At 43.9% G+C, this 14,413-nt stretch overlaps 1 protein-coding gene across 12 annotated transcripts in view; it reads left to right on the top strand.

Moving 5' to 3' along the window:
* The window catches only part of VPS13D (vacuolar protein sorting 13 homolog D), a 120,437-nt gene that overhangs the window by 44,536 nt on the left and 61,488 nt on the right, over positions 1–14,413 (top strand). For 10 of the 12 annotated variants that reach the window (XM_081870637.1, XM_081870635.1, XM_081870636.1 and 7 more), the window contains 11 exons: positions 248–403; positions 1,620–1,854; positions 2,640–2,714; positions 3,867–4,073; positions 6,139–6,228; positions 6,917–7,057; positions 7,327–7,449; positions 8,596–8,670; positions 10,029–10,134; positions 12,972–13,124; positions 13,734–13,869. In XM_081870637.1, the coding sequence (XP_081726763.1) occupies positions 248–403; positions 1,620–1,854; positions 2,640–2,714; positions 3,867–4,073; positions 6,139–6,228; positions 6,917–7,057; positions 7,327–7,449; positions 8,596–8,670; positions 10,029–10,134; positions 12,972–13,124; positions 13,734–13,869 (1,497 nt within the window). The remainder of the gene's footprint in view (positions 1–247; positions 404–1,619; positions 1,855–2,639; positions 2,715–3,866; positions 4,074–6,138; positions 6,229–6,916; positions 7,058–7,326; positions 7,450–8,595; positions 8,671–10,028; positions 10,135–12,971; positions 13,125–13,733; positions 13,870–14,413) is intronic. The other 2 variants (XM_081870633.1, XM_081870634.1) reach the window with 1 other exon arrangement.

A 14,413-nucleotide genomic window follows, 5' to 3' on the forward strand; every position in this document is an offset into this window, starting at 1 on the left:
GAAAAAGAATGAAGCTGTCTCCTAAAGTGTATCATAAGAGCTTTAAATAATCTAATAGGGTAGAATCCAGCAGATGCATAAAAGCTGTATCTCACCATAACTTGGACCAGCCTTTAAAAATCCACTGCCTTGCCCTGTCCCCCCCCCCCGCAGCATATTTTGGGTATCACAGGGTGTGGGGAGGGAGAAAATTGTGCTGGCGGAGGACCACAAACATAGTGCTTGATCTCTGTTCCGTGTCACCTAGGTTTTTTCATGCCGACTGGGAAACGAGCAGGAAACGGCACTCTCAATCATCGACCCTGTACTAATTCAAGTTGAACTTGTGGGGAACTCTTCATATCCAAGTGGCTCAGGGTTGTTGGATGCCTTCAACAGTGAAGACTTCCCGCCTGTTTTAGAGGTAATGCTCTAAATCAGCCTGTGGTGGCTGGGGTTGATGGAAGTTGCCTCCCCAAACGTCTGGATGGGGGCAGGCTTCTCTAAATGAGCGTGTTCAGCGTTCTCAAATATACATGCAAGCTACCCTGCAAAGGGTGTCGTAATTGCTTTCCTTGGAAGTGTCATAATAACATGTAAAACGATTGATTGAGTGAGTTGGGTGTTGGTTGTGTTAAGTTTAGCCTGGAGAAGGGAATTCTGAGAAGTGATATGAGAGCCATCTTCAAATATCTGAAGGGCTGTCACTTAGAAGATGGAGCAAGCTTGTTTTCTGCTGCTCCAGAGGGTAGGTCCCGAACCAGTGGATTCAAATAACAAGGAAGGAGATTCCAACTAAACATTAGAAGGACTTTCTGACAGCAAGAACAGCTTGACAGTGGAACGGGCTGCCTTGGAAGCTGGTGGGCTTCCTTCCTTGGAGATTTTTAAAGAGAGGTTGGATGGCCATCTGTAAGGGATTATTCAGCTGCGATTCCTGAATCGCAGCCAGTTGGACTAGATGACAGCTGCAGTCCCCTCCAACTCTACAATTCCATGAAACCTTTCTTTAAACAAAAATAAGCTATATAGCTGCTTGTACAGATGTGCCTTTTTGGAACAAAGATGTGTCCTAGGACACCTGGGGGGGGGGAATATTGTACTTCTTGGAACAAGGGGTTGGATTCAGACACCAGTGAACAGATCCTAATCCGAAATTTATATGTGACTTTTTTGCCAATTTACTTCGCTTCACAGGGCAGATATTTCCCCCATTTTCTTCCTTGGTATAAATGGATTATTTCAACACTGGGATGGGGATCCTGTGGTCTCCTAGAGGCTGCTCATTTCATCCCTGACCGTTTGTCATGTTGAATGGGGCTTCTGGAGTTGCAGCCCAACAACATCTGGAGTGCTACATCTGGAGTCCCCATTGCTGCTTTAAACTCCATCATTTGATAGAAAGTTCATGGCTCCAGTTCTGAGAGATTTGTAACATTTAACATCTGTCTTTGTGTTTTAGATTCTGATTTAATTTTAAACCAGGTTGTTTTAAAAGAGAAACATAGGGGGTTTTGGGTTTTTTAATGGTTTAATTAACAGGGTCAAGTAAAATTTTTTTGTTTTTAGTCCACTTCTATATTCTGTAGACATTCCCACTTGCTAATTTCTCTTTGCTGCTGTTTCTAATTTTTATTTAGATTCAGTTACAAGCATTGGATATCAGACTATCTTACAACGATGTCCAGCTGTTTCTGGCCATTGCAAAATCCATTCCTGGTCAGACCAGCAACGCTGTGCCAGACCCGGCTGCTGCTTCAGATGCCAGGGCCACAGCTTTTCCTTCTCCTGCTGCTTCCTCTTGGGTAAATGAGATCCCAGGACTGGTGTCAGAAACCATAGAAACGTACAAGCACACTTTGGATCCCGTTCTTGGTATGAATGCATTTTTTTAAGTTAAACTTGTGTTACTTCCGCCTTAAGTCATCCATTGCTGAGGTCATGCATAAGATTTAGTACGACATACGTGGGTAGTTTGATTAATTCATTTAACTAAAATATAGAAATGAAAATAATAAATGATACAATAAAAAGAAGATTGTCTGAATGTGATCACAATCGTATCGCTTGCTTATCTGCCTCCCCGCAAAAAATCCTTTATTAATTACATTTTTCAATGCTTGGTACAGATATGACATCCAGTGTCATATACTCTCATATTTCTTGCCTTTGAGTGAGCAAACATACCAGGAAGTCCATCCATGTTGTCATCTAAACCAGGAAACCATGGTTAACAACTTGGGAATAATTTCCTGCTTAATAACCACAGATTCCCGGTTCAGCTGACACAGGAATGGAAGACTTCCTGATTTGCTTGCCTGCTTGCAGCCAAAAAGCGCGTTCCTATCTCAACTTAAGCAAAGATGGCAATCGGAACTCAGCCAGTATGACAGCTTATATATTGTTATAGCAGTTCTAGGCAGTTGGGATGTGGCTTCATAATGACAGCAGTATATCTACAGTCTTACTCTGGTTGACTTGTCCCCAACCTTGCTAAGTGTGTTAACTGTTTATGCTACACTGATAATACTACTTTTCTTGAAAATAGAATTGTTCCTTGTGTTTTGCAATTGACCGCTTCCATAAAATATTTTGGAGGGGAAACAGCAGGAAGTGAATATGTGTTCAGGCCTTAATAGCAACTTACTATTTAATTGCAGAGTTGCAGCTGGCCCGACTGCAGGAACTGGGGTTTAGCCTAGATGACTGCCGCAAAGCTCTATTGGTATGCCAAGGTATGGTTATTTTTGTGTGACTTGCAGATGTTATAAAATCATCCTTATAATAGTTTGCCGCAGCAAAACAGGAGTACATTCCACCCTTTGCAGGTGGACAATATTGTCGGTCCACAACTTTTTTTCCTCATCTCTCCCCCTCCCCTGCCCCTCAGTGCCATAACATTGATTGTCCTTACCCCATTTTTGTGAAGATGTGATTTTCAACTAGAGGGGTGGACCTGCTACCAGGCCATGGCCTGATCTAAGAAGGGCTGCAGCAGCACTACCACCATACAAAAGTGCACTTTTGTGTTAAAGGTTGGAATAAGTTGAAGACTACCAATATAAATCGTTCTTATCAGTTTATTATTATGTATTATTACTTATTGAATTTATATACTGCCCTATACCTGGAGGTCTATAACCTTCCTCCTAGACCATCCAAATAAATTAAACAGTCAGGATGGCAATAAAGCTGCTTTGGTGGGGAAAGAGGTATGGTCCTACTTGGCAAGGGTTTTTGGCTGCTCAAAGCATGATTTTATTCCTTCTGGCTACGTATATAGGCATGGAGGGAGTTTCTTTGGCCTTGGGTGTGCTCAAGGGATAGTAAAGGAAATGTGTTTCCAATTAGATTGATAGCTAATATTAACCTGGTGGCACTTTGAAGGCTTCTGTTTTTATTTTATTTTTAGCTCAACCCAGGTGCTGTGGGTTAAACCACACAGCCTAAGACTTGCCAATCAGAAGGTTGGCAGTTCGAATCCCCGCGACGGGGTGAGCTCCCGTTGCTCGGTCCCTGCTCCTGCCAACCTAGCAGTTTGAAAGCACATCAAAGTGCAAGTAGATAAATAGGTACCACTCTGGCGCGAAGGTAAACGGTGTTTCCGTGTGCTGCTCTGGTTCGCCAGAAGCGGCTTAGTCATGCTGGCCACATGACCCGGAAGCTGTACGCCGGCTCCCTCGGCCAATAAAGCGAGATGAGCGTCACAACCCCAGAGTTTGCCACGACTGGACCTAATGGTCAGGGGTCCCTTTACCTTTACCTAATGTTTTCAAGTACAAAGGGACAAGCCTGCATTATTGGGACAGAAGCAGTTTTCTTTTGACGTCCTTCCTGCTTTGTATTGCTTAGTAGGTGTCTTGATTGTTTGCTTGTTTTGCACTCAGGTCAGCTGAAGAAAGCAGCAAGTTGGTTGTTCAAGAACGCCGAGCCTTTGAAGTGTGCACCGTTGGATTCCAGCCACCGTGATATCCAGGGCCCCATGGCTCTGCGCTTAATCTCTGGAGTAGAAATTAAAGCAGACAGCATCTGCATTTGCTTTATCGACGACTGCATGGACTGTGATGTTCCCTTAGCCGAGCTAACCTTTTCACGTAAATATTCCCACTTTATTTGCAGCCGTTGCTGCAGAGTTTGCTGGTTGTCACATGGCTTGCATTTCAGTTCGTTGAGGCTGGGGAATCTTGGAGTGATGAGGGCATTTTAAGGTTCTTGGAAATCCATCCTGTAATCTCTTCTCTTGGGAAGTTAGCCACATAAGTTTCAGTCAACGCTCAATGCTGGTCAGGGTGTGGTATGTAGAATTGCAAGTTTGCAAGAACCTGAGGATCAGCCCTTGTACAGCAAGGTGGGCTTTTGGAATAATGCCTAGCATTAATCAGAATTTACCCAGCATCTTCCTCCATTAACAGGGAAAGAAAAGCATGCCCCGGGTGTTAAGTGCCCCGGGTGTTAAGTGCCTTTAAGAGAAAGAGTGAGTTTAGGAAGGCAACACCTGAGGCTTCAAGCAGGGTTGCTGGGCTACATACCAGTCTCCACAAAACCAATGAATCCATCAGTCTCAACCCACTGTTAATAGGCAGCCCTGTTTAGGGATGCTTTTAATGTTTGATGTATCATAGTATTTTAATATTCTTTTGGAAGCCGCCCAGAGTGGCTGGGGAGGCCCAGCCAGATGGGCGGGGTATAAATTATAAATTATTATTATTATTATTATTATTATTATTATTATTATTATTATTATTATTATTATTATTATTATATCAAGCAGGTCTGCCAGTAAAGCATTTTGAGTACTAGAGGAGGAAGAAAGGAGAGGTGGAGTCTTAAAAGAGCAAAAAACTGAAAAGGAGCAATTAATGGCCCAACGCATTTCTGAAGATACTCAAAGTTAATTAGGCTTGTTTGTTTACAGTTCATGGGTATAGGACACAATGCTGTACATCTAAGTACTCCAAGGAAGAATATCTTGGAAACGTGATGCCATTTAATTTGCCTTTGTTTTGCACCTTTGAGAGCCCCCCTCTTCTCCGCCCACTTGGGATCCAGCTTTTGTTGGATTGAGGTTGAATCCTGACAAGACAGAAGTACTGTTTTTGGGGGACAGGAGGCGGGCAGGTGTGGAGGATTCCCTGGTCCTGAATGGGGTAACTGTGCCCCTGAAGGACCAGGTGCGCAGCCTGGGAGTCATTTTGGACTCACAGCTGTCCATGGAGGCACAGGTCAAATCTGTATCCAGGGCAGCTGTTTACCAGCTCCATCTGGTACGTAGGCTGAGACCCTATCTGCCTGCGGACTGTCTCGCCAGAGTGGTACATGCTCTGGTTATCTCCCGCTTGGACTACTGCAATGCGCTCTACGTGGGGCTACCTTTGAAGGTGACCCGGAAACTACAACTAATACAGAATGCGGCAGCTAGACTGGTGACTGGGAGCGGCCGCCGAGACCATATAACACCGGTCTTGAAAGACCTACATTGGCTCCCAGTACGTTTCCGAGCACAATTCAAAGTGTTGGTGCTGACCTTTAAAGCCCTAAATGGCCTCGGTCCAGTATATCTGAAGGAGCGTCTCCTCCCCCATCGTTCTGCCCGGACACTGAGGTCCAGCTCCGAGGGCCTTCTGGCGGTTCCCTCACTGCGAGAGGCCAAGTTGCAGGGAACCAGGCAGAGGGCCTTCTCGGTGGTGGCGCCCGCCCTGTGGAATGCCCTCCCATCGGATGTCAAGGCGATGGACAACTACCTGACATTCAGAAGACATCTGAAGGCAGCCCTGTTCAGGGAAGTTTTTAATATGTGACATTTTAGTGTATTTTTTATCTCTGTTGGAAGCCGCCCAGAGTGGCTGGGGAAACCCAGCCAGATGGGCGGGGTACAAATAATAAATTATTATTATTATTATTATTATTATTTGTTACAACTACTTCTGATGCTTCATTGTGGTTTAAAAAGAAAAAAAAGTGACAAGGGGGGGTGTATGTGTCGTTTTGTGTGGGTTAAATGTGTACCTGGATAGAGTCCTTTAGAGCACCCTCTCACAAAGTGATGAACTGAAAAATGTTTGTTAACTATGGACTGAGGCTGGGAGGGGATATGATTTATTTATTTTTAAATGGTTGAAAAGTTGCTCATCAATTTTTGTATAAATGGTTTAATTTCAGACCTGAATTTTCTCCAGCATCTAAGAGCCAGCCCTGAAGGTTATGCGAATTTTACACTCTCGGGAGATTACTATAACCGCGAGCTTTCGGGTAAGAAGGGTGGGGAGCTTTGTGACCAAACGTGGCTCTTCAAGCTCCTCTATCTGGTCCTCAGGGTTTTCCTGTGGTGGTCACCACCTACTGCCCCTGCTTTGCCCCTTCCTTGTGTGTTTTTGTCTGGCTGGAATGTGTCCTTGGACTCCGATAACGCCTCTTGTTTGCCTGGATGGAGGGCAGAGAGGTGTGTGTGTGTGTGTAGCCTACTGTACAGAGGCAACATTTACATTCATTGCTCTGTACACTTTTGCCTCTGGCCCCATCCACCACTGCCATTGTGGCCCCCTGGAAAGTCGCACAAAAGGAAACATGACTCTCAGGCTAAAAAGGGTTTGCCACCCTTGAGGATAAGTGTTTGTGTATTCCCAGCATTTGGCACTCAGAAAGATGCTGCTTTAGCCACCATGGCTAGCAGCCATTTACCTGAGTTTGCTGTACATCTGAGAATACTCTTTTTTAAAAAAGAAAGAGAAAAAAACACACCTGTTTCTGTTTTTATGCTACCTGAGAAGCAGGTAGTTAGACTGGGGTACTTCTGCTTGCATTTGAAGCTGTAGTTACTCCAATAAAGCATAATAACATAAAATGCACTGCAGCATGTGTGAAACTGGTATGACTGGCATTCAAAATCCGTGTTTTAACCCACCGTGATGATTGGTCTGTTTTCCTCTGTTTCTCCCAGGCTGGGAGCCTTTTATTGAGCCCTGGCCTTGCTCTGTGTCCTGGCAGCAGCAGTTAGCCAGCCGCCTCCACCCTTCCCGGTTGAAGCTGGAAGTGAAAGCAAAGCATCGTTTGGACATCAACATAACTACTGTGTTAATCGGTATGTCAGGCCTGTGGGGTAGTAAACCCACTGAATTTAACCAGCCTAAGTTAGTCTTGCCCATTAATTTCAGTGGGTCTGTTATCAGTAGAACTAGCATTGGCTGCAACCCTTGGCTTTGTTTGCATCTTTCTCTAAGCCTAATTTTTTGGGGGAAAGGAACTCTGCAGGCACCAGAGAAGTCATTGGTTGTGCATTTTTTTTAGCTTCAACCTGACCTGTGCTATATTTTCTTTTTCTTCTTCTTCTGTTTCTCTGTCTGTCTCTAGAGCAGTATGCCAGCACCAAGCAATCATGGATGGCAGATTATTGCAAGCAGGAGAAGGAAGTAGAGGAAGTTGAATCTGAAGACTGGATGGGCTCTTCAGTTGATCCTCCATCCTTCGGACAAGGTATGACTTTTATTCTATTACAGTGGGTTTTTGTTTTTTTAGCTTGTGATTGCACATGCTGCACTATAGTTGTAGAATGAGACCGTCATAATATTGCTCTTAGTAGAATGCTTAGGGCACTGCCTTTAGAGTTCTCCCCACTCTATGCTTCATTCCTCTCTGATAATTTGCTGTTGGGCAATTCGGCTTCAAACTGAGCGCTTGTTACCACCTGTCTGTAACTTCTATGTGCATAATACTCTATTACACAAAAGGTCTGTTGGTAGTGTAACCAGGCCACAGAGCCCTTTCTGGCTCACTTTATTTCATGTTTACACCCTACTCGCAGTGGACATCCACACCAACACCCTTTCAGTCTCCTGTGTGGCCTCAAGCCCAACTTCCCAATGTTTGTCCCAAGCTCCTACCTGCACTGCCAACCACTCCCAATCTCTTAACCAGGATTCTGGCTCTTGCATGACCTTCCTTCCCGCTCTCCTAGCTGTATGGGCACAAGCCCCACTCAGATTGAGAAGACTGTGAATGGGTGCTGAAGCGACTTCTAAACCCTAGATCTTCCCATCCTCACTCCTTTGCCTCGGGACTGCTTCCCAGTCAGATGCCTCTGGTCTTACATCCCTCGTGGTATTAACAACTCTGAGAGAGAGTGACTGAGATGGTAGGAGCGTCCTTGATACCCAAGGGAAAATACTGCATTGTGGCCTCTGTTAAAACCTTTGATCTCTGTCTTTTAAAAATAAATAAATGATTTCTTCGATACAAAATCCTGAAAATGAAAAGCTTTCTTTTGCACCAACTTTCTCCCCATATCACTATATTTTTGTTGCGGTATTTCACACCCCCATTGTCCTGGTTCACATGCAGCGCTAAACCATGGTTTAATTTGATTGTCCAAAGCTGGCCTAGCATCTTAACCATGGCTTATTAACCACAGGTCAGCCACACCCATGATGGTTCATTGTTCATGGTTTATATTAACCATGGCTTGGTGTTGCATGTAAACCAGCTCAATGACAGGGGCTCTTTCTCTGGCCGTGTGATACCCTTTCTGCTCATAACTTCCCCTCCTTTGGGTATGTGCAACAATCTTGCCTGTATATCTGCATTTTCCCCTTCCTTGCTAATGTTGTCTTTCCTGTCTGCCAGGCCTTCCTCTTGTCTACCTTAGAACTAGGAGTACAGCCAGTCTGACTAACCTAGAGCACCAGATGTATGCTAGAGGTACTGTATTGCAAAGTTGAGATGCTTTGCTCTTTCCCAGAAATGTCTTGTATAGCAGATAGTTGTTGCTTCTGTGTCACTTGTCAAAAGGAGCCAATGTGATCTGTTAAATTGCTTGCAGTGTTGCATAATTAAATCCTACTGGACATTGGGATATGTGTTGATCAAACTCAATATGAACCTTTTTTTATCAAAGCTGGCCAGGCTTTATTGAGCTCCTGTGGACATGCCCAGTTAGATTTCTCACTTCCCTTTTTTCGAATGGTGTAAATAAATAAAAACCTAAGCATCCACTTACTGGAAATGTCATTTCCGGTGAACTTACTTCACACGTTGGTGTGTTAGGGGTAAAATTAATGTTGCTGTGGAATCCAGGGCCTGAGAAGAAGGGTGCAGTCCTTGAGTTCCCAGCAGTCTCTCCTAGTGTGTAGGCTCAGCAAATGTTTCAATCAGATTCCCACTGGACAGACAGATGTCCAGTAGGGGTTTTTATTTTATTTAGCATAAAGTAAATGAACATTCATGGCCTTTCCCAGCAAAAGTTCATAGACTTACAAACGTAGAAACAAAGTAACAGAAACTTTATGAATGATGAACCACTCTGTACGGCTTGGTCCTAAAGCTGAGCCCTGCTTTTATACCTTTTAATATTGCCGCTAATGGCTATTAATTTCTCATCTTATAACTATTAGTATCTGTGCATAACCTAACAATACGTTTGTTTAATGATTGCGTAATCTTTATAAGGCTAAAAATCCTTAAGACATGAACACACCGTTTTGATTCTATCTTAACTTCTGAGCTATAGCTCTCTGATGTCTCTGCAGAAAGTTCTCTTAAACCTAACTCTGCACCTACACCTGCACCGGCTCTATCACAAAAATGCAAACTCACAAAATATTCTTAAGTAAATTTCCACTCAGGCTTCACAAACTAATATATAACAACTCAAAGGCTGGCCCCATTTTGAGTGAAATGGGGTTTGTATCCTACCTTTTTCACTAGCTCCCCCCCCCCCCGGCTTTACCCATGGAAAAAAGGAAAGTATTTACTTCTCCCACGCATGATGTTGTGCAGCAGGCAAGGATGCTAGGCTTCTCCTTAACTGGAAGCAATGCACAACACACCGTTTGCAGTGTTTCAGGCAAATGAACAATCTAATCCAGCTGACTGGGAATTTTTGGGAGAGGGTGATCTGTAGCCCAGCATTTGAAAATTTGGGAGAAGGCTGTATTCAGCTGGTCAAGCTAGGAACGGTGCCCGTAGCTGGAGCAGCGTCTGATCCCAGCAAGAGAAGAATAAGCCCTGCAGGTCAGTGCCCATAGCTTCCTAACTTCTTTTCCCTCCTTCCCTCACAGCTGAAATGAAGACGCCAAAACGCAGGCAGCCTTTTGTGCCATTTGCCCTGCGAAATCACACGGGTTGCACTCTGTGGTTTGCCACTTTGACAACAACACCGACCCGGTAAGGAATTTGGGGTGGGGAGGAGGAGGTGAATGCAGATCTTGATTTAGTTTGTTTGTTTGTTTTTAAAATATTTTTATTAACGAATTCCACATAGCAAATTATCAAAACATATCATATTCATTATTTCCCCCCTACAAACCCTCCCCCCAAGAGACTTCCCTAAGCTCCTCTCTCTGATTTCTCAGCACATATTATTCTCTGCATGTTGTAAAATTATACATATTCTTACATTATCTATCTATTGTGTTGACGCTTAATAAATGTGTGTATGCTTATTCAAAACCTGCCAAGGAGTCCCAATTCATTTTGTTGTCTTTTTAGATAAGCTGTAAAAAGCTCCCACTCTTCCTTAAAGTCACAGTTGTCCTTGTCCCGCAATTTGTATGTCGCTTTGGTTTGTTTTTAAAGTGTGTGTGTGTTCGCACCCCCCCCCCCCAAAAAAAACCTAGAGGTTGGAAGGATTCGTTTTCTTGAAGCAGACTGGCCGATTTGTTCGGAGAGATTCCCGCCCCCCCCCCCCCGCCCCAAATTGTTGTGTCATGAAAACGCAAGGGAAAAGCAAGTTTATATGTTGTTGTTGTTTTTTAAAAAATAATATTTATTACTTTTAAACCTTACAATGAAGAAGAAAAAGAAAGGAAAAAAACAATATGATACAATATATAAACAGTACACAACGCAACATTAACACATTAGACTAAACAAAACAAAGCAAAAACAATTTAAAAACATACATAATACCATTTCAATGCCTTATCTTTCATTCGCTTGTTTCATCGACCTCCTCTCACCTCCCTTTTTGTATTCCACTTCTATTAATTGTTTCAGCAATTCCTTTCCATCTTTCTATATTTTCTGTCATATAATTATCTTAACTTATTTTAACCTTATTTTCCATTAATGCTATAATACTTATTTATGCTTAACTCCTTATAACATTTCTACTAAAGCCTTATAATTTCATTCCAACATTTTTCTGACACTCATTAATTTTACAGTATTTCTATAAATAAACTTTAAACTTTTTCCAATCTTCTTCCACCGTCTCTTCTCCCTGGTCTCGGATTCTGCCACTCATTTCCGTCAATTCCATATAGTTCATCAACCTGGTGATCTTCTGTCCGAGGCTCTTAACTCTTTTCCAGGTCCCTTCTGCAGGTCTTCTTCATATTTATACATGCACTTTACTTTGTCTTCTGCTGATCTTGTTCTTAATTTCCTTCCTTTGATGCTGAAGAATAGATCTCGGGGAAGCTCCGACCTAGCAATGTTTTTATTCCTTCTCGACAGGTCAGCCAAATCTCTGTAATTAAAACTAAAATCCAAAAGATATTTCAGGACGTGTTTCAAAATCCCTCCAAATCTGAAAGTCCCCACAACTCCAATCTCCTCCTGACCCAGGTCCAAGTCCCAAAGGTCAGTAAATCCCTGCATGAGGTGATCTATCCAACTTTCCTTCTCCAGTCCAAGCAGGGCTCCAATCCTCAAAATCTGACCTTCTCTGAATTCAATCATAGAAGGCAACAACTTATAGTCATCAAATTGCCTCTGTAAGGCTGGGGCTCTCTCCCTCTCCACCCACATTACTTTAGGTTCAACAACAACAACTTTCTCCCTCGCCTTCTCCACAGCCTGCCACGCCAAAGTAGATTCCTGCATCGATTCCTGAACGGCTTCTGTATAGATGTTCACTCTTTGTCCCAAATTAGTCACTTTTTGTCCCAACTTATCAATTTTAATAGTCATCAAATCCGTCTTCTTGTGGAGCTGTTCCAATGAATCACTTATCTTACATAATGCAATCACTAAGGCTTCTTCTGTCGACATTCTTAACCTATCCAAGGTCAATCCCTGGTTCTCACGGTTTTTTATCTTGCAGCTGGAGATTCCACCAGCTCAACTCTTGTAACAGTTTCAAAGGCTCCCTCTAGAGGGAAACAATTTCTATTTGTATCAGTCCTTTTAAGCACAGTTCAAGCAATAAAATTAGTTTCAATTTTCAGTTACTTTTACTCCTTTTTAAACGCAGAAGGAGACAATGGAAACAATGTATTTCTCTTATTTAACTAGCTGTCAAGATACGTTTTATTCACAGTCAATGAACTTTCCCAAAACGTCAGTCTTACTAGCAGCCCATTTCCAGGTTCAGAGCAGTGGTAATTTAACTTTCTTCACTCTCTCCTGCAGGCTTACGCAATCCCAAATTCCCCCCCCCCCTTCTCCTGCTTCCAAGGGGGGTTTAATGATTTTAGCCGATGGAAGTTTAATCCTTTACAGAGGACTTTCCAAGACTTTAGCTTGCAAGCTCTTTGCTTCAATCTATTTACAAAAGGGGGAGGCAGACTTCCTGTTTGAAACCTCCCCGTTTCGGTGCCAAATTAAGACGTTTAAAAATCCAATTTTCCGTTCTACTCACGGGTAGTTGTTTAGGATCAAATTGTCCACAGGAAAAAGTCAGCGCTCTCCGGCAACAGCAGTGCGGCTTCACTCCGTGAAAGAAGCAGTCAATTCGAAGCACTGTGCCGCTCACCCCACGTCGCTCCGGATCCCCGAAACCGGGTCTCCCCGCGAGTAGGGGAGGTGCAAAAGGTGCCAGCCGAATCCCACGTTCACAGGCTTCTCCCGCCTGTGATTTTTAGTGGGTCTCCGCCTTCGCCGTGGCGGCCAGACCCTGATTTCCACGGAGCAAATTCCTCCCGATCAGAGGAATTCTGCCATTGTTGGAGGCGCCAAGTTTATATGTTTGTCTGCGTAGGATAGACACTGAAGACTTTGAAGTTGGCAAAGCAAGGTCCACACAAAAACTGACAGTCTGGTATGACTTTTGCTTTTAGTGCTGCTCTCTCTCACAGCGGAAGCCCAGGAGTCATCCCAGAGGAAAACGGATCGTTTCTGGATGGCACGCATAAAGTCAGCGAGTGGCGAGAAGTTCTTACTGGTGAAGAGGTTCCCTTTGCATTTGAAGCCAAAGGGAAACAGCGACACAGGTGACACATACTGAAACCACATTGTGATTATCCACTTGCATTTCGATGCTTCAGCTCTTGACTGTGCACCTTGGAGAAGGTAACCTTTAACTGGAATTTGAATGGCCCTTTAGTGGATCAACTGCAAGCTCCAGTGTGCTCCATGCAGCAAGTTCCAGGATCTGTTGCAGCAGCTCCCAGTAAGGCTGAGATCCCCTATCTGAAAGCCTGGAGAGCCATGGCTAAATGTGGACAAGGTGCAGGGAACTGTTAACCCTTCACATGTTGTTGGATTCCAGCTCCCATCATCCCCAGCTAGCATAGCCAGATGGTCAGAGATAAAGAGAGTTGTTGTCCAGCAACACCTGGCAGACCAGAGGTTCGCTATCCCTGGTTGAGACAGTCCAGAGGTTCCTGGACCAGTGGTCTGACTCTGTATAAGGCAGCTTCATATGACCCAATAGTGTTGTGCTAGTGAAAGTCAACTGGTCCTTTAACCGGGAAGCATTTAGTTTTGCTGTCAAGAGATAATGCTCTTTTATTTTATTTTTTTGCAACAAGGTGAATCTGGAAACTCTTCACTGTTCCTTTGGCCTTAATGTTAATCTGCTTTATTTTAAAACTTAACAGGCACACACACGACCTAAGAATTCACCAGCTGCAAGTGAGAGTAAATGGCTGGGAACAAGTCAGTCCAGTGTCGGTAGACAAAGTAGGAATATTTTTCCGGTATGCAGCTCCTGATAAGAGCACATCTTCCTCTACTGTAAGTCCTGATGCTTCCTTCCTCTCACACCCACCCATTTTAGTAGTTGATGCTGTTTGGCTGTTCCCTTCCCTCAACTTCCTTTCCCCAGCTGTATCAAAGTAGGTCTGTGCATTGATAAAAGACTACCAAAAAAAGCAAGTGGAAGATAAGGCTGTCAATAGCCGGCAGTATTAGTAAGTTTCTACTTTGCCCCCATGTTCAGGTGTAGTAATGATTCTGAATGCTAGCTGCTGGTCTAAACCACTGAGCCTCTTGGGCTTGCTGATCAGAAGGTCGGCGCTTTGAATCCCATAACAGGTTGAGCTCCGGTTGCTCTTTCCCAGCTCCTGCCAACCTAGCAGTTTGAAAGCGCACTAGTGCAAGTAGATAAATAGGTACCGCTGCGGCAGGAAGGTAAACAGCGTTTCCGTGCACTCTGGCTTCCGTCACGGTGTTCCGTTGCACCAGAAGTGGTTTAGTCATGCTAGCCACATGACCTGGAAAACTAACTGTGGACAAACGCTGGCTCCCTCAGCCTGAAAGCGAGATGAGCGCAGCAACC

This window comes from Podarcis erhardii, assembly GCF_964252035.2.
Source record: "Podarcis erhardii genome assembly, chromosome: 7".
Taxonomy (NCBI): domain Eukaryota; kingdom Metazoa; phylum Chordata; class Lepidosauria; order Squamata; family Lacertidae; genus Podarcis; species Podarcis erhardii.